The sequence below is a fragment of the Erpetoichthys calabaricus genome, chromosome 9, assembly GCF_900747795.2.
Source record: "Erpetoichthys calabaricus chromosome 9, fErpCal1.3, whole genome shotgun sequence".
NCBI lineage: Eukaryota > Metazoa > Chordata > Cladistia > Polypteriformes > Polypteridae > Erpetoichthys > Erpetoichthys calabaricus.
Window position 1 is genome coordinate 146,725,396 of NC_041402.2, and position 26,074 is coordinate 146,751,469.

Genomic DNA, 26,074 nt, shown 5'->3' on the forward strand with positions numbered 1-26,074 from the left:
CTCTAAATGTCTACAGCACACAACATATCCTGCTCCAATACCAATGTGCTTATAATGAATGCCTTCAACACTGCATTCAAAAATCTCAAATACTGGGCTTTGTTATTTTCTACCAACCATAATGATTTCTGATTCCATCTCAGGCACAAACAAGTTATAGACAGAATATTGCCACCTGCTGGCCTAAAAAGATATCAAAATTTAGAAAACAGAATCTACTGTGTTCTGACAGGTATACCCATGAAAACCACAGGGGCTTAGGAAAAAAAGGACTCTTAGACTTGAATCAGTGTGTAGACCCCACCTAGTTGTATTGAGGGAAACAAAAAAAAAAACAAGCATGTAGCATGTCAAGGTTAGGGGCAGTGAGACATGAATAGCCCATGCATAAGAACAGTAAACCCATAATGAGCAGAGCAAGAGCAGGTAATTAGAGTATGGACAGGCACAAAACAACAGAGACAGCATCTGTGATTAAGAGCAATATATACATTATCTAAACCTGCTTATCCAGAGCAAGATCACTGGAAACCTGGAGCCTACCCCAGCAGGTTTGGATGCAAGGCAGGAAAAATCCCTGGTATGCAATATGTATGATATGGCTGATGTTAAGAACAAAAAGAATATGATATTTTAACTATCTATTTTGAGAGAGAGAGAGAAACATTGAAAAAAGGGGGGAAGATATTTTAAAACATTCTGCTACTGGATTATTTTCAAAATATCAGGTATTTTGAGCTGTGAATATTAACTAAAAAAGATAAATTAATAAATATAGCATAAATACAAAAACACATTAGTATATTTAGCTTTTCATCACTTGGCAGACTCTCTTCACCTACCTACCTGTAGTTCAGTACACACATTGCCAACTTAGGAATTTTACAAGGTTTGTATCGCTTCGTGTTAAACAATGTTTTTAAAGCAAAAGTGATTGGTCAGCAACAATATGCTGATCTTGTATGATGACATTGTCAGTCTCTCGATCAGTGACATTTTATTTTCAAAAATCAGGAGTGGTCTCACATAGACTTTCTCGTATTCTCAGATATGGGGATGCATATTTGATTAGTAAACCGCAAGACAATGATTATATTATGTAAATTAAAGAACCATCAACAACAAATCAAATCAAATTAATAATATATTAAACAATTATTATAAAAGTAAAGTTGAATAAATCAGCCGCGGCAGCAGCATGAAAAAAAAAAAAAAATCGAGTATGTGTTCAGGTAAAGTACCATTTCCGGTTGATGGATTTGGCCCAAATGTTAATACAGATCTAAAATTTTGCTGTAACAAACACATGCCAGATTTCATCCATCTACCTAGTTGCGTTTTTTAGTTATCGTGTTTACACATACACACACATACAGTAAATAATTCCAAAATGTGGTATTTTCAGACTCAGTGAGGTCTAAAACGTCAGGATTCATCAAAATCTCGAGGTCGAATTTTTTCATTATTACTATACTTTCTCTATACTTCGTATACTTTGTGTGCGAAGTAGTAGGTGAATTACTGACAACAAAAAGCAGGCGCCTGAGAAATAAACTGAAACACTACTCACTCGTGTTTTTTCTGTCCATACGGTAAAGTTTTTGTTGACCAGCACATTCCAATTTCAGGCATTTGAATTACATCTTGATATACAACAAGTACAAAGAAAGGCGGCACGTAAATCGCTTTCTACTCTACACGCTTTACGAGCGTATTTAGTTGCTCTGTCACTGCAAATGCTGTGTGAACAACAGCCCTCTGTCACCAACTGCCGATAACTGGATGAACAGGTGCAGGCGGCTTGTGGTGGATGACTTTCAGTGTTAAAAGTTACAAGGGTTAACAACTAACAGCAAGAATATTCATTCAAAAACAGAAACTAAAATTATTTTTAGTAAATTTTTATTTAATTTCAATTAGTTTTTCCAGCTACTTTAATGGTTTTGTTTAGTTTTCCATTTCGGTTTTGTTAATTATTTTATTTCAGTTTACAAAAATGATTTTTTTAATAATAGTTTCAGTTTTGATTTTAGTTTTCGTTAACTATAATAACCTTGATCAGAGCCTCCTTCAGCAACATGCAGTCCCTTCCCTGCGAGCATCTAGCAATCAGACTGCAATTTTCATGCAAGACAATGCCCCATCACACTGCAAAATGGGTAAAGCAGTTCCATGAAGCTAACAACATTGAAATAATGAAATAGCCAGCCCAGACTCCAGATCTAAACCCAATTGACAATCTCTGGAAAATCCTGGTGATAAAGTTATGGCTAAATAACCCACTACAGTTACTGAACTGTGGAAGAAACTAGAAGAAGGGTATGCTAAGATCAAACCAGAGCAGTATGAGAAACTAGTGATGTCCTGCGGAAGCAGATGTACTGAAGTCATTCAAAGAAGGGGCCTCTACACTTCCTACTAATTATTGAAACTGTAACCCTCTAAACATTTTAGTTGTAATCTTCTTTTCTGCTGCAATGGTTACTGTTCTCTAATTTTGATCACTGTGTTATCCACAATGTAAAGGTCTTTGTTGAAGTACCTTGATTATCCTCTTTAATAAAATCCCTGTGTGCGTCCATGTGTGTGTGTCTTCTGGTGAAGTGCGCATGCGCGGGGTACGGTGCGATGCTTCAAAGGCCGCCTGACACGTCACACAAGACAGAGAGGGCAGGACCTATAAAATATTGCGCGGCCGATCCAGTCGGATTTCGGTAAATGAGGTAAGACCTAAAACATAATGCATGAAAAATCCAATCGGGTACTGAGACGCGGAGACCAGCTTCCCCAAAGAGGTGGGATTAGTGTTTGTTGTTCACTCTGAGGATGTCAGATTTGCAATTAACAAACTTGGCCCGGTAAAGTGTAAAGTGTTTTCCTAAATATACGAATTTTCATATTACAATAGGATGACTTTTAAAAGTAGATTTATTTTTGCGCACATAAAATCTGTTGCTGGGGAGACGCCATACATACAATAATCAGCTGCATGCCAGCACAGATTAAAATACTTGCTGGAGAGACGTATTACTGTGAGAGAAAATTAAAGGCACACAATACAGTGATGCATATTACAGCCACATACAAGCCAGTATTACTGTAACAGAAAATAGATGGTCCTTTGCCTTTTAATATAGACTGTTCCTACTAATGTTTATGCACTACTATTCTAGCGCCCGTTACTGTAATGGGCTTAATGTCTAGTGTTGTATAACATGCTAGTGGAACAGTGATATAACAACAAGATTAACAATATTTCAGAAAAAGTAAGTGTTCATAAATTGTTCTCTAATTTGATCACCACTGAAAATAGAATGTCGTAGGAATTCACAGAATAAAAAAAAAACAGTCAAAGAAAAACATGCAGTCTTCATAAAGACAGTGAGTTTGGACTCAGGAGGCTAGCTCAATTAGGTAGCAGTGATAAAACTAAAACACCATGTCACTCTTGGTTAACACAGCCAATGAAAAACTAGATCATTTTTAAAATTTATTAACCATCTGAACCATATTTACTTACTCAGCTAAAAACAAAAAAAACTTACAGTGGTCTCATCTCCAAAGCAATAAAGTACTTTTGGCTGAATATCAGCTACATTGAGAATAGGAACAATTTTGGTGGAGAATTTCAGCTTTGATCTATAAACACAAATATACATAATTAAAACAACGCATACTTTACATATAATAAGTATGTTTATCTAAAAACTTGCTAAGAACATTTTAAGCAATATTATGAAAAACATTACAAAATACATTTAAACTGATATAACAATTGCATTTCAAACTTCAAAAGAAAGAAGGTTAAAATGAAATACCAATTCATGGAAAAAAAAACAGAAGCACTGTGTACTGATCCATACACTAATTCAAAAACCAATACAGTGATCCCTCGCTATATCACACTTCGACTTTCGCGGCTTCACTCTATCGCGATTTTTTCTCATACACGCTTAGGTCACAACGCGTGCGCTTTCTGAGAACTTTCTGAGAACCCCACGATGGCTCCTAAACGTGCTGCTTTTTCTAAGCCTTCTGACAATGAAACTAAGTGCCGGAGGAAGATGCTTACAATCCAGGAGAAGGTGAAATTCTTGAATATGATTAAAGATGGCAATACCCTACAAAAGCCTCCTCACGCATATGAAAAGACATCGCCAGCAACTGCCTATCAAGATGTTCTTCAGCCGCGCACCCAGACACCCACTGCCTACTCCTAGTACTCCTTCAGCGGAAGAAGACAACGACGCACCTGCTGAAGATACTGTATGTACCACCTTGTCACGCTTGGGTCACAGATTTGCACAGAGACACAGGAGGTTGTAGAAAAAAATAACTTTATTCAAAGCACTGCAAACAAACATTTGTCTCTTTTCAAAAGTTTAAATGTGCTCCATAACAAGTCAGAGATGACAGTTCCGCCAGGAGCAGAGAATGTCTGAGAGAGAGAGAGAGAGAGAGAGAGAGAGAGAGAGAGAGAAACAAAACAACCAATTCCAAAGCTGACAGGCGCTGCACAATACTTTTAAGTAAGCGGAGTACCGCGTGAGAGGTTTATCGCGCGTTATAGCGCAAGTAAGAAGGGTAAGGAGCAAAGGGGAAGGTAGACTGTCAGCTGTTTCAGGGGTTTTCCCAGGGGCGTCTGTGTCTTCTGAGGGTGCGATCAGCGCTCCAGCTTACAACCTGAAGACTCTCCTACTGAGCTCGTGCCTTCATAGGTTAGTGGTTGTGTGTAAGAACTGTGTGTGTGTGTAATTAAATGTACAGTGCAATAATAATAATATATTTATAATGTCTAATATGTCTTATTTTCTCTAACATATTGGGTAATACGAGTGTAATGGTGACTAAAGGGTGTTATTTCATGTCTAGAGGGCTCTAATAATGTTAAAAAATGTATTTAGAAGGTCATAAACAGGTTTTCAATACTCTAACTGCGAAAATATTCGATTTATAAATAAAGAATCGTACTTCGCGAAAATTCATTTATCGCGGTAGAGTCTGGAATGGATTAACCGTGATAAACGAGGGTTCACTGTACTGTGAATGAGCAAACAACATGAATACCACAACAGGGTACGCTCCACTCACTTTGACTTCTTAGTGTCAGTAAATGACTTTCCATCAGTCTCTATCTCAGCACCATCTTCTGTAGGACTTTGTGGTTCAGACTTTGGAAAGGCTATCTTCAGAGAATCCATAATGGCATTCAGCACAATCTGCAATTTGAAAAAAAAATTTTTCAACTCCAATGCAACACATCTTTTTCTATCTGTCTTTGATTGTATAGTAGTGCACTCATCACATACATAATATTAATCATATTCTTATGTAGTTTAAAAAGGTGTAGTTTATTTTACATTTTGGGAAACTTTTAACCTTAAACTCATTGAGTTGGCACTTGATAGGTAAGTTAACTAAAACAGACAATAGTAGTTGTATACATAATTTGCTTTTCTTGAGTATGTTATTTTTATCCGTTATTTGTATCAGCAACATCAGAGTTGTTAGTGCTACTCCCAAATAGTTACAAAGTTCTGGCTTTGAACCCAGTACCAGGCACTGCCATTTGTAGGGAAAGCTGGCCCACTGTTGCTTTATGATGTATTGAGTACAAATCAAGTAAGGTTTTTCTTAAGCTCTACAGTGTAACATGAAGCCTTATCTACTGCATTGGTCTCCATATTACAAAAATGATATTGCAGCACTACAGAAGATCCAGAAAATATCATCAAGACCATAAAGTAAGAGCAATGAAGAAAAAATTAGTTTAAGCAAAGAGAGGTTAAGAGGAGACATGAAAAAAGAGTTCTACAATAAAAAACATGGGGACACTGTTGATCTAAACCCCAAAAATCCATCTGGGAGTACCTTGGCATTTTTCACTATTAAGTAGTGATATAAAAAACCTATAATCAAGTTTTTTAACGCCCTCTTAAGCAGTGTAAATTTAGATTTCTAGTTATGTTAATTATTAACTGTGTGTAAAGAGATTAATAATAAACATAAAAAACAGGAAATTATTTTTTGCTTTGCAAAAACAATGAGAGCACACAGAATGAGTTAAATTAAAATGTGAAAGACATTTTTTTGACTTTAAAGTTTTCTGTACGAAGTCTGCACCATGTTATTTAGATTAGATACAATTAGATAAGATTAGATTAGATAAGATACATGGTATGAATAAATATAGATTAAATATTTTATATACAGAATAGATACTGTATATGTAAACGTGAAAATATACATAGAGTACAGTCAGAAGTTATTTAGAAGGGTTAGCTATTGAGTGGTAAGAGTAATACAAATAGAGGGTCATATCTAGAATTGTTAATTTTATAAGATAAAACAGCAAGCATAACAGAGTTAAGTGCAGGACTGACAGGTTTACTTTAAAGTTATATTAATACCTTTTTGCAAACTTCTAAAAAATGGTTTACTTCTTCGAAGTGACGGTTTCTCTTGCAACTGCAAGCTTTCATTGTCACACTTCTTGGCTTTACATCTGTCATTTTCTTAACAATTTGTTCTTTACCCTGTACTTTTACCCAGGCTTCCAGCCAGCTCAGCCTGAACACACTCAACAAAAATGTGACAAGGTTTTATTGCTCTGGGAGTGGTACAGCGACTGTATTGATTTTTTTAAATACTCTGTAAATACTGTTCAAATCTTTATCTACACTAGCCAGTATTGCGTCAGGAAAAGATATAGGTGAAAGATATGAGGAGGCTGGTATGTTGCTTTTGCAAAGTTTCTAATTTTATATATAGAAAAATTAAATTTGTAACTTAATTGTGCAAAAGATGCAAAAATATTATCAATATAGAGATCTTTAAATATAGCAATCCAAAGCATTTTCCATATGTCAAATACTTCATAGGTAAGCAAAAGCTGAAATTCATTATGATTATGTATAGGTTTCTCAGAGCTTCTCTGCCTTAAAATGTGTCTAACATTGACTCCACATCTTTAGTAAATGGTATTCCAATAGGTTGTTAGTAAATTGATGATATTTAGTGTTGACTGGAGCACACAACATGTACTACAAAGAAGGTTTAGAAAAGTATTTCTTTTCTAAAGCAAATTATCAGGTGTTGATTTGTGGACTACTACCAGTTTCTAAATATTTTATTTTAAGAATGTTAGTAATCCAGCAACAGAACTGAAAATTGTGTAATGTAATATTGTCTCTGCTTTATATCTCTCACCTGTAACAATCCTCCTCTGCTGCATCAGTGATGAAACGTTTGAAAAACACACTTACTGCCTAAAGACACTGTCACGATACCACCACCAGCAGGTGCATTTTACCTATTGTCTTGCCAAAGACAATAGTAATAATTTGTTTTAGTCAGTTTGTCGCTGGAAAATCTAAATTCTTCTACCTTTCCTCTTTCATACATGTAAATGGACCTCTTTATATTAATTTGTGCACAGACCCAGAGTCACACCAGAAGCTCCATCTTCTGGGGTACTGCTACCAAGTAAATCTATTGCTGAGAATCAAGTTGAGATGTGAAATTCGTTACAAGAAAACCACAACTTATCGGCTTACATCAACAACTGTACCTTGTTAAGAACACCTCAAGAGGAGTGAAGGCTGTTGTTGGTCCACCCTTGGACTACTCTATCATCATTAGTCATCAGACTCTAGAAATAATAACAATATTCTTCACTAGCTAAAATATATTCAAGCTTTATTATATATAGTAGATTAGAGAAGTTTGACAAACTCCATTTGAAAAAGCATAAATACTGAGACAAGGAGACTGAGCAGGATCCTATTGACCAAGTTTGAATCTTACACATAAAAATAGTGTGTTGTGGGAACTATATGTACCAGGCATAGGTGATTAAATGATGCATACATTGTGTCAATATAACAACCTCTAAAGCAAATGTATTTATAGAATGATATCTAAAGCTGTCCAGATTTTTTATATAATTAGATACATTTCAAAAATTAGTAAATTGCTTACTGTTCACCATAACTATTTTATCATAACGTTAAGATGCCTGATAATTATTCATTCAAACATACCTTGTCAATCCGTGATACAAAAAATGGCTTCTTTACAAAAGCTATTCTTGCATCAGTGTTTAAGGCCAAAAACTCCTGCACCTCTTCACTGTTGGCTGTTTCAGGAACTGCACACAATTGCTACATGAAAAAAAAAAAAAATGAGGGAAAGATGAAAGGGCTATATTCATTGTACGCAAGCAGGATGACCTGGATAAAAAATAAGCAAGCTTATGCATTACACATTAACAACCTTGTGTGACAAAGAGATATGAAAAAAGAAATTATCAATCATAGTTATTTTTGTATATACCGTCACACTTGTGTGCATAAGAGACAGTTTAAGGGCTCTGGTGATGGTAGTTACCCAGCAGGGCAGGGTTTGGCAGTACAGTATGTATTCCTTCGCTTCTTCGGCAGAACAGAAGATTGACAGCCACTCCATCTCTAACATCACTTCCATGTTCATCCACCTGGACCCTTCTCTTCCTGCTACTTGAAATCATAACCTGGAAAGCGTCCATCTTGATTCAGTTCCTATTCAGAATTCCAGTCTGAAAAGTCTACTCTGCATTTACTGTACGCTTTCTTTATTTTCTAATCCAATTATATGGAGTCACCAAGGTGATGCCCCAAATCTTTTTCTTTTGTGTGTATCCTACTTTACAATACATATGGTTAGTACTACTACCTAAGATCTTTGGCGTTCAGGTTCAAATCCCAGGTTTGAGGCACTGCCTGGTGTAGAATCACCTTGTTCTCCACATGCAAAGACATGCTCATAATCGTTTGGAGACAATTCAGAATTACCAATTCATTTAACAGGTACAAATTTGGTACATGAAGGAAAACTTGCAGAAATAGGGATAATGTGAATATATTGGTTTAAAAGAAATTAGTGTTTTCAACCATGTAGAGAAAACATATGCCCTGGAAAATTAAAAATTAAGGACAGCAATAAGTCAGGTGCTAACAAAACACAATATTTGTGTACATTTCTGAAAATAGTGACTTGTAACAAATACTGCTGTTTAACCTAAGCTATCTACATATATAATTCACAAAGTCGACGCCAGAAGGGGAAGACACCCATGAAAGCACGCACAACAAAACAAGACACCCATGAAAGCACGCAGGAAGAGGCGTGGATTCACTAAGCCGCCGACAAGTAGGAAAGAGCCTCGCCCACCAACTCTATGACCATTGGATACGACGACAACTCGCAGTGCCACGCCCACTAACTGGGATGCGACGCCTCGAAAAAAACGCCGTCATTTATGTTCATCTGTTGTACGCTACACATCGACCTCTGAGCCACCTTGAGTTGGGGGCAGCAAGTCTTTGATAGGCTGCAACAAAATGATGAAAGTACAGGCACATTTTTTTACACAAGCTGTGTGTGTGTGTGTGGGTGGGTGTTAGTTAATTTGTTACTCGAAGGATTTCAAGTTTTAATATGCACAGGTGGTAACACTGCAAATGCAGCCCAAACGAACCAAAAATCTTCCACAGTCTCCTTACTGTAAAGCAGCAACACTACCACTGCGCTACAAGACAGAGAATGCAGTTAAAGAATGCACCAGGCTCGATTTTACTTTCACTTCTGTTTGGACAACTGTGTCGTTCAGAAAGTGTTCACCCTTCAATACATAATTATGCGACATATGATACGCCGTCAGTTGGCAAGAGCCACGAGTGTTCAGCGGTGTTTCCCAAACTCAGTCCTGCTGAACCCCTGTGGCTGCAGTGTTTTGTTCCAACCAGATTCCTAATCATTAATGCCGGTGAAACTCATCTTAGCTGGATGTAATAATCCGAGATGAATGCGCACCTCCGCGCTGAGTGAAAACACAATGTATATTGCTGCAACAAAATGATAAAAGAACGGGCGCATTTTTTTCACACAAGCTGAGTGGGTGGGTGTTAGTTAGTTAATTAGTTACTCAAAGGAATTCAAGATTTAATATGCACAAGCGGTAACACTGCAAAAACAGCCCAAACCAGGAAAGACAGCTGGCAAAAAGTCACCAACAAACTAAACTCGTGTGCATTGTACTTACTGAAAGCAGCGTTACGGATTTTGCAAATGTTCATTTTTTCCCCTCTGCTTAAAAAACATTGAAAAAGCGCGGGTTGGTTTGCAGCGTGTAAAACAGTTTGTTTGTCGCGGATAATTTGCTATCCACACAGGGACGAACCAGGAAGCGAACCCACAATCTTCCACTGTCTCCTTACTGCAAACCAGCCATACTACTACAGCGCCACAAGGCAGTTAAAGAAGTTATATTTATATTTTTTACACATCACACACTAGAAGCTGCTGACGAACCCTTCTGTTCGTTGTCAGTCTGTAGCTGCGAAAAAATAAAACCAATACGAGTTTTAACAGACGTCATTCAAGTGTATCATAAGTTTCTGTAACGTTAATGAAAATGGCCAGGAGGTGTCACTAGAGAAGTGAGTGTTAAATGCTTCGAAGCGATTTCCGACACAATTGCTTCAAACGTGTTATAATCAGCAGACTAGCATGACGGATGGGGCGTAATGGTCGTCCTTCCCCTCTCCTCCGGATTTTTCAAATGTTAATTTTTTTCCCTGTGCTTAAAAATAATTAAAAACCCAGCCTGATTGTGCGGCGTATGGTATGCCGCGGGTTGGCTAGTAAAGTAAAAACTGAAAAGAAGCAAAACAAATAATACACGTTGATCAAGGACTACAAACATATAAGATGATATGCTCAGATTTTCTCATCCAAATGCCAAGATAAATATAGTTTCCTAATGCTGAGAAGGAAATTTCCTATGCAAAAGATTAATGAGCATTATTATTAAAAACGGAAAATACAGTTAAATTTGGACCCCATCATCTGCATTTGACATTTTTACAATTTTTAATGGTCTGGCTTTAGTGAGAATATACCTACTGTGGCCGCATATTAATGTTCTTAACTGACAGGAATGGAACCAGGCATGGTCATCCACGGAGTTAGGCTATCCATTTCAGGTTCTGAATAATTAAGTGTTCAGAGATTCCTTGTCATACACCACTGGCTATTATTTGATATTTGTGGCCATCTATTAGCTTAAATGAACCTGACCTTTCACTTGGGACTTCTCTCATTATAAATGTTGTCTTTCTCTAGTAAAGTTAATGAATTAAAATACTAAGAGAATGCAAACCTCAACTGAGCACAGTATTTGAACTATTTGATGGCAGACAGGTGTAACAAATAAAAACACAAAAAAAAACATTTATTGTAAAATGAGCACATTCTTTTACTGACCTTGAGAAAAGACTCCAGTAAGCTTTTCCTTGCCTCTACTTTTTCAGTGTCCATGTTTCCAAATGGAAGATCTGGAAACAGTTTCTTTGGTCCTTTGATATCTAAAAAAAGATAAAAACATACAATGTGTGCAACACAAGAATATGTAATATCTACAGAAAGATTTACACACCTTTTAAAATGCTTTTTGGGTGAAAACTCTGAATTGACATTTTGCACTTTAGTTATTCTGCAAATGCTTTGGTTGTGTCTGTAGAATCAACATAAGAAAGTGAAATTTTCCTTCTAATTTTAGTTTTTATGCTGGTCAAAGAAATATGTATTGCAGAAACCATCCGGATGTTTACTTTCGATCTTGAAGAGTGCGGACTCCTCCTTTTGTAGAAAGCTGTTTTTACACTGCTTTATTGCAGAGTTGCAACTACTTTCTTTTGAGGTCCAAATTACCATATGTTAAATGTTGGGAGGGCCAAGCACAATTCTTGGCTCTCAGCATTTACTTGTGAACAAGATAAACAACACTAAGTATAACACCTTGTATCACTGGGTGTTTATTGACATTAATATTGAATATTTATTATTATTACTATTATTTAACTTGATTTGAATTATACAGCCATTTAAAAAAAATCTCACAAATTTATCTTGGAATGCCACTTAACAATGGTCTGGATTACACAACAAAACAATTTTTTTGAAAAGTCTTGCTTCCTGAAAAGTTTTTGCTGATTGTGACAGGTACCTACTGGGTATGCACAAATATAGTTTTGGTGTTACAGCATCACGTTGGAACTCTGAGAAATAGACATTTATATGTTTACTGACAATAATGTATTTAGTCATGTTTATGTTTCACATAAGCTATTAAATTCAACAGAATTAAAAGTGTTTTGCTCCTGATTTTCTTTTGTATTCAATGTCTAGTGCATCATGTTGCAGTGTCAGCAAGCATTGATGGATTCCAGTTGCCCTGGTATCGTTTCACCATCGTAGCAATGTCGTGGTGAAACCTTTCACTGTGTTCGTCACTGACAGCACCAAGATTTGCGGGGAAGAAGTCCAAGTGTAAGTGAAGGAAATGAATCTTGAGTGACATTTTGCACTTTATTGTCTTGTATGCTTTGAGAAGTTTGTCTACCAGCTAAATGTAGTCTGGGGCCCTGTAATTGCCCAGAAAATTATCAACAACATCTTTGAAGGCTTTCCAGGCAATTTTTTCTGGCCCAACTAACAGATCTTCAAACTGCTTGTCACTCATAACATGTCTGATCTGGGGGCCTACAAAAATGCCCTCTTTGATCTTGGTGTCAGTTATTCTTGGGAACATCTGTCTTAAATAATGAAAACCTTTGCCTTCCTTTTTCAGTGCTTTCACAAAATTCTTCATGAGTCCCAGTTTTATGTGAAGACGAGGCAAAAATATCATATGCCACATTTTTCTGTCCTGGAACTAACATTTTACAGTTCCCAGTTCTGTCGAGAATAGTGCAACTCTTTGGCACGGCTGTCCCATTCACAGATGAAACAACAGTACTTTGTATAGCTGAGCTGCAGTCCTAGTAACAGAGCAAAGACTTTAAGATCTCCATAGATATTCCAGTTGTACCTGCTATACTGGATGTGCTTCATCAACAGTTCCATATTCTCATACGTTTCTTTCATGTGTGCTGCATAGCCAACAGGTACTGAAGGATAAACGTTGCCATTGTGTTGCAGAACAGCTTTCAGGCTTAACATTGACAAATCAATGAAGAGACTCCACTCTTCCGGGTTGTGATCACAAACCAAGGCAGAGAACAATCCTTCAATGTCACAACAGAAACAGAAACTGTTGACTTGTGCAAAAAATTTGGTTATATCATTATGTCGGCCTCGAAACACAGAAATTTTCGTACCTGGTGACAGCAAACCCCATTCCTGCAGTCTCGAACCCAGCAGCTCGGCTTTTGCTTTGGACAGACCCAAATCTCTGACCAAATCATTCAATTCAGACTGTTATCAGATGTGGATTGCCTGATGAGCACGGTTCAAAATCCGGGTCAATGTCACTGTCAGTACCCTGCATTGCAGTTTCTGCATCTGGTTCATCTAAGGTCCAATCCTCTGGTGGTTTCGGAATTGGAAGACTGTCGTCATGTGACACGGGTCTCATTGCTGAAGGCAGATTAGGATATTCAATTGACTTCTTGTTTTTGGCAGAGAAACCAGACACATTAGACAAACAGAAGTAACAGCAGGTCACATGGTCTTTCTGTTCTTGCCATATCATCGGAACAGCAAACGGCATTGTCTTTCGAGTACCTCTGAGCCAGGCTCTCAGACTGACAGCACATGTTGCACAGCAAATATGAGGAGCCCATTCCTTGCAGCCAAAATACAGATGATAAGCTTTCTTCACAAGAGCAGTCATCCAAAGTCTCTGAAGCACAAGTGTATATTTGCCACAGATATAGCAGACTGTATCGCGGCTGTTACAACATTGACAAGACATATCACCCAACACCAAAACGTCTATAGCATGAAGCTTACTTACTGTTATATTGCTATTTTCCCTGTAGTTAAATCATTTAAAAACAAGTCCAGTTTCTTTTTAAATCCGTTATGTTTTTTAACAAGATCGCCAACTGTTTTGCCCTTTCCATACAGAATAAGATTAAGTCCACTTAAATGTTGAAAGATGCCATTCAAGAAGAACACTTCTGCCATGAACATCTCATCCAGCATTTTGGATATAAATGCCTCCACTTTTTTAAGATGACAGTTGTGGAGAAAAGTAACGATCTCTTGGCAGAGTTCACAAACCCTTTTAAGTGCACTGCCCTTATTTAGCCACCTTATATTGTTATGCACAAATAATTATTGTGCTCGGCTGACATAATCACGGAGGAGTTTGTGAAACAAGAGGTGTTGTAGGCTTGGAGTTGCTCTGATGAAATTGATCATAACACTGTCCATTGTTTCTTTTAACTTATCACTGAGTTTTGCACACAACACTTTGACGTATCAGGCAATGTAAAGATTTCATCTACGAAGCAAGTTCAGCCAGGTGAGCTGACAGACCCTGCACCCTTCACACCATGGAAGAGGTGCCATCTGTTACTAGCATATTTACTTGTTGCAAGTCTAGTCTGTTTTCATTAAAAATAAAGCACTCCTCATCAAAAAATCTCATGTACAGGTAAAGCTGTGCGATCGATAGATAGATAGATAGATAGATAGATAGATAGATAGATAGATAGATAGATAGATAGATAGATAGATAGATAGATAGATAGATAGATAGATAGATAGATAGATATACTCCATGAGGGGCCTGGTCCTCCTAAAATCCACCACCGGCTCCTTGGTTTTGCTGGTGTTCAGGTGTAGGTGGTTTGAGTCGCACCATTTAACAAAGTCCTTGATTAGTTTCCTATACTCCTCCTCCTGCCCACTCCTGATGCAGCCCACGATAGCAGTGTCGTCGGCAAACTTTTGCACGTGGCAGGACTCCGAGTTGTATTGGAAGTCCGATGTATATAGGCTGAAAAGGACCGGAGAAAGTACAGTCCCCTGCGGCGCTCGTGTTGCTGACCACAATGTCAGACCTGCAATTCCCGAGACGCACATACTGAGGTCTGTCTTTAAGATAGTCCACTATCCATGCTACCAGGTATGAATCTACTCCCATCTCTGTCAGCTTGTCCCTAAGGAGTAGAGGTTGGATGGTGTTGAAGGCGCTAGAGAAGTCCAGAAACATAATTCTTACAGCACCACTGCCTCTGTCCAAGTGGGACAGGGATCGGTGTAGCATGTAGATGATGGCATCCTCCGCTCCCACCTTCTCCTGGTATGCGAACTGCAGAGGGTCGAGGGCGTGACGGACCTGTGGCCTCAGGTGGTGAAGCAGCAGCCGCTCCATGGTTTTCATCACATGCGACAGGCTGGAAGTCATTCACCTCACTAGGATGTGATACCTTTGGCACTGGGGTGATGCAAGATGTTTTCCAAAGTCTCAGGGCTCTTCCCTGTTCCAGGCTCAGTTTGAAGATGCACTGTACAGGAATCCCCAGCTCCAACGCACAGGCCTTCAGCAGTCGTGGCGATACTCCATAGGGACCTGCTGCTTTGCTGGCACAAAGTCTCCTCAGCACTCTGCTTACCTGGGCTGCTGTAATTGTGGTTTGAGTTAAACTCTCTCCTATGCTGCTATCAGCAGAAGGATGGGTGGAGGGTGCAGTATCACTGTCAGAACCAGTTTGAGAATTTTTGCTGCCCTAGGCAAAGTTGTAAATGGCACCCCACCATCCCCTTTGTTTTGAGAGGAATCATCACTGACAGACCTGTACATTGAGACCTGGTGACAGGACTGGGGATTTAGAACCTTGAATTCACATTTTGAGAATGTCGAGTTATAGCAACGTCAATTTACAATACTGAAAAATACACCAGTTTCAGATAATAAGTAGGAATACAGCTGTAGCAGCCATGTTGGACGGGATGTCACTACCCAATTATGCATGCACAGAATTTTCAAACACGCATACTGTATGCATACTCCACATGTTATGGTGCTACCTTTTCTGCTTCACACGTATAATGTCACTACATTATCAGTAGTGTAGAAAAAAAAACTTGCAGCATTTTCATTTGAGAGGTACATTAGCTGACCATACTAAGAATATTAAGAAAATACTTTGTTTTTCTGTATAGATTCATTATACATTGTGTCTTCACTGCTGGATTAACCCTGTTGTGTTACTCGCTATGTAACACAGATCAGATAGTGATACAGTAAGCTCCCAGAATACATACAGGTGTGCATCACATGCTCTATGGATATGCTGATACACAACTGTATGCATCCAAAATATGCCTCCAAGCATGTAATGATTTCAATGATCCCTTTCATCACAGGCTCTGTGGGTGTGTTAGTATTAGGGATATCACAAGAACCGATATTTCAGTACTAATTCGGTACCAAAGTTACTCTCATGTTTCCCTCATGGCCAGCACTGAGTTTTTCAACAATCTGTGCTACGGTAGCTTTTCTGTGGGATAAGACAGACTAGCCATCACTCTCCACGCACATCAATGAGCCTTGGGCGCCCGTCACATTGTCACCAGTTCATCAGTTGTCCATTTTTGGACCACTTTTGGTAGGTAATATCCACTGTATACTGAGAACATCCCACAAGATTTGCTGATTTAGAGATGCTCTGACTTTGCCTTCTAGTCATCACAATTAAGCGCTTGTCAAATTTTCAGTTCCTTACATTTGCCCATTTTTCTTACTTCCAAAACATCACCTTGAAGAACTGCCTATTCACTTGTTGCCTAATTTACAGTATATCACCTTGAAAGGTGATAATCAATGCAATTCAATTCACCTGTCGGTGGGTTGTGGCTGATCAATATATTTTATAAATAAATTTTATATATTATATAAAAATTTTATATACACACACATAGGATGAATATCCCTAATCTGGAATTCCAAAATTTGAAACGTTTTGAGTATGGACATGACACCAACTGTGTTCCCTCAAATTCTTTTTTTTTTGTTTTGATGCTCAGCAGATGTGAACAACATATGTGCAGATTCCAAACTGATTTATTTATTATGAACTGGTGGGGACATACTGTCCTCTCTGAAGCTCCACATGGCATCATCACTTGATTGATTAACGGGATTTGCAAAGTTGGGGGACTTCATGAAACACCACGATACTGGGTAGATGCTGTGTGGCTGGTTTCAATATGTTATATGTGGATTTTGGGACCAAAACGATAACACCTGTGCTATGCATTAATGGAATGTCACTGCTTGCGGTAAACAAAAGCAGATTAATTCTCACTAGGTGCTCTTATTACAATATGAGTGCAGCAAATGGCTGCTATTTACATTAGGAAAATTGGACACCGCTGCAAAGTGCCTTTTTATGTAAGCATTTTGTTTGCGTTGGCATATACATGTTATGTATATAAACCCTCACCACACGAAAAACTGAATGTAGCATCTTGTCAGTCAGTTTACAGCTCATAGCACAGCAGGCATAAAAGGATACTAAAACAGAGTCTGTACATCATATGTATGTAGAGCTGCAACAACTAATCAACATTATCGATAATAATCGGTTATTAAAAATGTTGGCAATGATCATTTTTATTGATTAGTTAATTACGTTACTAGGCCGAATACATTGTGCCACGCAATTGACACATTATTCCCTTCTGTTGTGAACGCATTTTAAAAAAGGCAGAGGGTAAACAAGTACCAGAAAAGACATGAGAACAAAACAGAGATGTACAAACATTTGACACATACAGTTACAGGCTTTGTGGAGGAGGAAGACTTGCCATTATCCCAATAAGTTTAATGTTACTTCAGCGTTATGTGATGCAGATCCATAACAGAGTGTCTGCTAGGCTAGGCATAATGACATGATTTTCGGTTTGAAGTGAGGAATAATTCAAACCATAGTCTAGCCCACTACAATGAGAATAAAACAGTAGCATATCCGACAAAGTTTTATGATAAGGTACTAAAATATGTGTCATTATCCACTACAAATTCATTAGATTTTCATTGGTTTAGTTTGTATATTTCCTTATATTATCCTAACAAATTCTGCTCTACAGAAAAATCTGTTGAATGTGTATTATAGCAGCAGAACATCCACTGTGCCCTTAAATCATCTGATTTTAGCATGTTCCTGCTGTGCTACTGGTACATGCATACAGAATGATGATTTATTTCATTTACAGTGTCTACTTGTTGCCTAACCTATGGAACAAGACTGGTGACGAGCTGCAGCCTGGTGAGTGTTGGTGAAGTTGTTAAGAGTGTTTTATGAAAGCCTTACATTTTTTGAAAGACCAAAGGCCACTGCTCTTTTACAGTGCAATTTAACATTCAGCATTGTACACTTTCTGTTGTGCAATTTGTGAACACAAGATAAAAAAAACACTGACAAAAAGAAAATAGCAGATTATTAAATAGAGCCAAACCAAAGTGATACAGATTGAAGTGCCACAAACCAATTATCAAATTTTATAATGCATCTTAAGCAATCGGGTGACATTTTTTCAATAATTATTTTGTAGTTGTCTACAGAACAAAGACAGCAATTCACATCTGGAAATCAACATTTAATCATGTAAATTGTAACTGCGCTTGAAGATGGCTTTTCAAAGTGAAACCATGCCTATTGGGGCTGAAAGGTTGACACAGACAAAAAAAAGCACCAAGGTAAATCACGCAGCTTCTGCCATTTTACAATGGCTGAATCTCACAAAAATGTTCTCCTTTTTGCTTTTTTTTCCTTCCTAAAACTACATGGACAATCTGCTTTGGAGAAAGTCTGCAATCTCGAGACAGATATCCATATTCCGTAACACTTCTGGTTTGAAAAATGGATGTGTTCGGTAAGTTTTAAGGCTTTTGTTTTCATGTTTGGTCCCAACATAACAACAGGCTAAGTATTTTTTTTTTTTTAATTTATAAAAAAATGTTCCACTTCAGAACACAATTTCACATGGCAAATTAATTTATACAGTAATCCCTCGCTACTTTGTGGTTCACTTTTCGCGGATTCACGACTTCGCGGATTTTATATGTAAGCATATCTAAATATATAATGCGGATTTTTCACTGCTTCGCGGGTTTCTGCGGACAATGGGTCTTTTTACTTCTGGTACTTGCTTCCTAAGTTGGTTTGCCCAGTTGATTTCATACAAGAGATGCTATTGGCAGATGGCTGAGAAGCTACCCAATCAGAGCACGCAGTTAAGTTCCTGTGTGCTGCTGATTGGCTCAGCGACGGAGTGCTGCATTAACCAGGAAGTCTCATCTCACTCATTCAGCATTAACGTGCTACTGCTGCAGGGGCCATGTCCAAGCGCCAACAGAAGATGCAAATGATTGCAGAAAAGGTAAAAGTTTTGGATATGTTGAAGGAAGGGAACAGCTACACCGCTGCAGGACACCATCACAGCATCAATGAGTCCACGATTCTTTTTATTTAAAAAGGAGGAAAAGCATGTAAGATCTACGGCCGCAGTGTCCTTTAACCAGGGCGCAAAACGAGTTGCAAGTGGACGTGATAAGGCAGTAGTCTGGATGGAATCTGCTTTAGGAATCTTTGCAACAAGGTCGACGACGTCATGACCGCCTACAAGCTGCTACGTGTACTTCGCTATACAGTAAGTGTAAACTTATCTACTGATTTCATATTGCTTAGCAGTTGTCCCTGTTATTAATAGAGTAAACGGTGGGTTGTAAACAATACAGGGAGGGTTTAAAAACGTCCAAATACACGTTAAATGATTAAATAAATATGGTGTCCCTAGTTCGCGGAAATTCAGTTATCGCGGTCGGCCTTGGAACCTATCTCCCGCGATAAGTGAGGGATTACTGTACCACAAATCTGAAAAAATAACTGATTGTAAAAATATCAAACTTATCTTTTAACCACTGTCTTTAAAGGTACTCGTTATGGACAAAACTCTTCTCTTGTTTCTGTCGAAAATTTTGAGAAAAATTAAAACTATTTTTTTATCTCTAGAAACACCTAGTAAAATCATTGCTCTTACTTTTAATAATCTTCCTTAGTTCTGGTTTCTCTTCCAGTCTAGTTTGGAGAGTAAGAAATTCGCTGTAACGACGATTTACTGTATGGTAGGCCACAGGCTGAAGAGTTCCTGGATTGTCTGTATCCACTGCTGTTTCATACTTAAAAGAAAAATAAAAAGACATAAAATCAGTAGTTTGGTCTAAATATTTTATATATAGCTATCCATGTATACAGCAGATCTATAATTCTAGTAACCAAAACTTAAAATAGCCTTAAAAATATTTGTAAATACTCAACAAAATAGGCAAAAAGGGCTTTCTTTTCCCAAACCCCTTACATTTACTTGACTAGTAATAAATATATTAAACACTGTCATTGCCCACATAATATTTGTTTATGCATAGCGGTAGCAGCCTGACTTTTCCGTCTGTATGGAGATAGCTATCAAGCATTGTATTGTTATATATAGTAAAAAGGGTAATCGAACCATCCTTAGTAATCATCCACCATTTAGCTTGATGTGTATCACAAGCAATTTTATGGAAAGACATAGAAACACATATAAAGCATGTGTGTATTACAAACAAAAGAGGCAGTGTTTTAATAAGCTAAAATTTTACAACACAACAAAAGCATTTGATCATAGTAGCACATACTGTTTAATGTGACAAGTTGCCTCTTTAGAGGCTAGTGATCAGCTACATGAAATTAAAGAACACTGTGCAAAATATGCATATAGTAATAATTATAATAATTATTTACATTTGTAGAGCGCTTCTCTCACTACTCAAAGTGCTACCATGCAGGGAGAACCCGGGACACAAACCAATGATCTCCTTACTGCGTGGAAGCTTTATATGTGAGGAATTATTTTGGAATTAGGTGATCTTATAGCTGGAGTTCTTTAGGGGTCAGTAGAAGGCCTGTTACTCTTTTAAGTTTACAACAAGTGTGTTGTGAGGATGTGACGATTTAATTATGAAAAGACAGTTGATTGGACTAATTTATAGAAAAAAATAAAGTAGTAACAAAGTAATTAAACAGTTCATTTTATTTACTTGTCCTACTGCATTTATTTGTCTGAAATACTTAATGACATCAACTAACATCATCCTGAATGTCAAGGGATAATCTTTATAACCTGTCTCACCTTTTCAGTATTTTCTGCCATTTTAACAGTTCCCAGTGGTTCAACAAACACACACGTCAAACTACCAGTTGATTGAAATTTATTGAACAACTTTAAAATATTGTTAGGAAGGAATTCTTATTCACCAACACAAGTTTAATCTAATACAAAATCTACTATTTGGTCCTCTCATTACAGATTTGGATTCAATACATGTCGTAGCAGCAAGCACACTGCGACAGTGAGCAGGACAGCTACAGGATAGGGCATGCCCTGGATAGAATCCCACTGCCTAAACAAGTGACCAAGGCAACAGATCCTTGGCTATGGATGCACTATATAAATCTCTAGGTCGCTAGTTGGCAGCAGCATTACTGTACTTCTGCAAAGGCTTCTACGTACAGTAGTTTTAGTTGTGACCTGGAGGTACCTCCTTTCAAAGTGGAATGGCACCAGAGTACTCCTAGGTCTAGACTTTGAGACGCTGGAAATTATCCCTGTTGTGTTTTGACGAAATCCGGAGGGGCACAGCACTCATTATTTTGTTTACCATTTGTGTTAATTTTAAATCCTTCCAAAATCCTTGATTTTGTGCTTCTGGGTTTCGGAGGGCTCCAGAACATCCCAATAAGTTATTCATAGCAAATAAAAATAAGTGGAGTGAGCTTGTAGATAAACATTAAAGGCCATGTCACATTTGATGACTTTTCCAGCAATTTTCAGTTGTAGTCCCCATTTACCTAATTTTACCAATTCTGAGGCAGCTGCACAATCCCATGAATGACAGTTATTTAATGCTACATGCCCAACAACTCACTCTAACTAGTTTGCAACTTGCCTCAACAAATATTAAACAGGTTTGATTTCATATTTATTTGTAATGGCAGGCTTGTGTGTGTGGGAGCTGACAACCAATAAATACTATCTGAAAGAACAATGCATATAATGTGGTGACAAGGAATAAGAAACTCTGGATTTTTGGACCTCACAAATAAAAGAGAAGGTGGTCAGTTTGATGTCTTGTGTTTTACACAACACAAAAGAATGGAAAAGGGCAGCGAATGTGGCTGAACTTCCTGTACCTGTCAACACTTTGTACAGCACCGGCTCCATCAGGCATCACAGTATTGGCTATCATAAAAAGGAGCAAACATGACTGAGCTGAAAGTTCAGCAAGCATTTGTTAATGTGAATGCCTGGTACTTTGCAGTCCTGTAAGCTGACACAGTCCAGTAACAACATCAGCAACTGCTGTTGGCAATTCTGACATGCTGACTCTTAATTGATATTAAATTACATTTTATTGTTTATATACTTTGTGGGAACTGAACAGGATGATCAGAAAACATTGTTGCAGATGGGAGGACTCGGAGTAACTGTGGGAACAGAACTAAAAATCACCTATAATGTGCGTGTAACATAGAAACAACCTGTAGCTGCAGTGGTACTTAGTGTCAAGCAATACATTTATTTGCACTTCTTGTTTGTGTTGTGAAGCTCAAATCATGTGTAATTCCCTACACAACCACTGTAGCCACTTCCATAAAACCTGATGCACGTGTGCAAGGTGATGAAACCCTAATTTTAACAGCCACTAACTAATCAATACTAAACAACATCCAAAGCAGTGGCTCTCATTGCATCATTATTATGGTGTAGGGAATGAAAACAACATATGAATTATGACTCACTGATGATGGAAAATTGTATATATGTAAAGTTAGAGAATAATAAACAAATTCCCTGTGTTAGCACTGCTTCTGGTGTTGGAAAAGGTGCCCCAACAATAGCATTACATTTGAAGCATCACCTGGAACAACATCATCCAAGTGTGCTAAATATTACTATTACAAATGAGACAGAATACAAAAAGTAAGGTAATAGTTCATCAGTCAGTTCCTCACTCCAAAACTATTTAATGAGTATCAACATTACTGTGTCTATGACCTCAGATTCATTTAGAAGTTGGATTATAGAAACAGTTAAAAATGTAGTTCCTCTAATTTGTTCTCAGCACCTGCTTTTGATTCTTTGAATGGGTAAATGGCTAAAAATTGAATTGAGCATTTTTATTTCTCAACTAATTCCATAATGAAATAAAAGGGTTAGTAACAAAAGGCTTTTTTTGCCTTGAAAGTGCATTGGAATTGCAGGATATTTTAATAATGGATGCAATACCTACAAACCCAGACTAATATTTTGCAATTTTAACAAGTCACCTGACATGTGTGCTGTAAATGTTTAATTTATATATGGCACAGTAAAAAAATCATTTTGCTTAAATCCAGCAACACTGATTGGTTAAATTTATTCAGAATATAAATTTCTCAAAAAAGCTTAATCCCCTTGAGGATCACAGGGGGCTATTCCATTGCAAGGCCCATTTAAGCACACACTAATGCTTACACAGAGTCCATTTGGAATCTCCAATCAACCTAACCAGCAGATCTTTGAAGATGTGGATGGAAAACTGGGATTCAGCTCCATGCATAGGGAGAATGTACACACTTAATATGGACAACTATCAAGTCTATGATTCAAACTCAGCATGCTGGATATGTGAAATGGTAGAACAAACCACTGCAACACCATGCTGCCCTTAATGTATATCATGCTAATGAGAATTATGTGTGCGCACAAAACCGGTGACACTGAGTGTTTTGGTATATTTATATTTACATGTATTAACAATCCAATATAAAAAGATTTTTACTTCCCCCGTGAACTGTTGCTTGCACATTGACCGTATTATAGATTTATAGATAAATATAAAATATATCATAATACATTATAGATTTACATATTCTGTCACTTTATCCTTGTTTTCCTATTCTCATACTTTTCAAATACGCCTAAATTAATAACATTATACTAGTTATTCCTGTGACCTAGGATAAGAATAAAGTCTCAGTCACTCCTGCATCTCATAAGTGCTGATTAAAGAGATTGGTATCCTAAAGGTCATCCATCCTTAAACATGTCTGCTCAAATACCTTCTTGATGATGAAAAACAGTGAGGAGAGTTGCAAAGCACTGACAAGGTACAGCCCAAGTACCTGTAGGTGCCCTCACCTGATTACATCAAAAAGAAATTTCAAGAACCTAAGAGAACAATAGGTGGAAAAACCCAGTTCATGATGGTCCTTGATGTGATCCATTATGAGGAGGCTGGGTTGGTGGCAGAGAAGATGAAGTTGAGGTAGAGAGTAAGAGATGCAAAAATTAGAAAGTATATTGATTGTGACTTAGAATACTGGAAGTATGCTAGGAAAATCAGGCAAATTTGTGGAAATGTTGAAGAGAAGGAGGAGACGTGTGCTACATAAAGAAATCAAGATGGAAAGGTAATGGTGCGAGAAAGCTTCGTGGGAATGTTGGCGGAAGGTTAAAGTTTTTCTGGCAAAAGACAACTGATGACTGATGGAATTGGTGTACTTGTGTCTGGAAAATGGGCAAAGTGGTGGAGGTGAAGAGGGTGACTACGTGTGTTAAGAAGATTGCTGGTAAATGAATGAAGAATATAGTTTAAGCATGTCCCACAGGTTAGCAAAAGTGATGAAGAAAAACATGAGTTTTGGGACAAATCAATGAGCATGACATCTGAGGTGTCTCACGGAAAATTTAGTGTAACAAGTGGTGACTTGAAGGAGTAAAACAGAGCAAGTAGTGATGGTTATAAGGGATTCCAAGGGACTTTAATTTTGATAGAAGGAACATTGAGGGTGATGAGATTCTGGAGTTTAATGATTCTATGGAAATGCTTAGATGTAGTGCCATATTTAAGGAGGTGAAAAACAAGTTAATGGCATAAGAATCTGGTTGTGTATAGTAAACAACTGGGTCTTATTTGATGAGGAAAGTTGATTGGAACATGGTAAAAAAATGTGATGGTGATCCCTAGAAAATGTTGTGCATCACTTTGTTGCAGGATATATTTTAGTTAAATTCATTCTACGTACGTAAAAAATGTATGTGGTAAATGTTGGCGAAGCTGACTGCACAGACAATAAAGAAGCCTCCACCAGTCAGATTTGCCCTAATAAATGCTCAATCCCTATCAAAACAAAACTTTCATTTTAAATGATCATTGTACATCTCATCATTTGCACTTTTTTTTTTACTGAGACCTGGCATAATGTTGGTTACCTCACCTCACTTGGTGTTCTCTGTCCTCCCTGTTACAGCTTCTTAAATTCCCCTAGGACTACTGGTCGTGGAGGTGTCTTAACCACAGTTTTTTAAAAACTGTTTTATATGTAGATTTTTGCCTGTCGATGTTTATTTGTCTTTTGAGGTGCAACTCATGATAATTAATGTCACTGCCCCTGTCCTTTGTGCATTGGTGTACATACAACTATAAACAACAATAATTTAATTCAAGAGTTTTCTGTTCTTCTGTCATTTATGGCTTTTCACTGATAGACTGTTGATTGTAGGGGATTTTAACATCCATATTTTTTGTCCATCAAAACCTATGGTCAACAATTTTTTATGCCTTGTGGATTCTTTTAATCTTATCCAATCAGAAGGGTCATACACTAGATCTTGTGTTATCATGGTTTCTCTGTCTCTAAACTTGAAGTTATTCATTCTGGTGTCTCTGATCGTTTCCTGGTTATCTTTGTATTGACATTATCTTGACCCCTTCCAACTTTCTCCCAGTTCCATGCCTATGACCCTGTCCGATCAATAAGCTCTACCATAGTCACTCATTTTACTAATACATTTATGATCACTCTCAACCACTCATCTTGCTCCCACACTTTGGATTGTATAGCTCCTTTAAAACTAAAAAAAAACAAAAGGTAAGGAATGTTGGAACTCCCTGGCTGAATGACTTCACCTGTGCTCTTAGAAGAGATTACAGAAGGGAAGAGCGTAAATGGAAAAGAGACAGACTTCAAGTCTGTTATGAAATTTTAGGAGCTTGTTTAAAGCTTTACCAATGCTTTGTTAAAATAGCTAAGGCATAATATTACACTGAATTAATCAGTAAAAATTCCTCACAGATCTAAAATACTATTCAGCACAATCAATTCCATCTTTAATCCTCCTGCTGCTACTGCTGCTGTTACCTTTGCTTCTA

At 37.6% G+C, this 26,074-nt stretch overlaps 1 protein-coding gene across 1 annotated transcript in view; it reads right to left on the reverse strand.

Annotated features, from left to right (window-relative positions):
- snx19b (sorting nexin 19b) overlaps nt 1-26,074 on the reverse strand; it is a 224,126-nt gene that overhangs the window by 170,715 nt on the left and 27,337 nt on the right. Inside the window, exons 3-7 of the mRNA XM_051931875.1 lie at nt 19,879-20,017; nt 11,305-11,405; nt 8,043-8,162; nt 5,092-5,219; nt 3,546-3,639 (exon numbers count right to left, since the gene is read on the reverse strand). Coding sequence (XP_051787835.1) covers nt 3,546-3,639; nt 5,092-5,219; nt 8,043-8,162; nt 11,305-11,405; nt 19,879-20,017 — 582 coding nt within the window. The remainder of the gene's footprint in view (nt 1-3,545; nt 3,640-5,091; nt 5,220-8,042; nt 8,163-11,304; nt 11,406-19,878; nt 20,018-26,074) is intronic.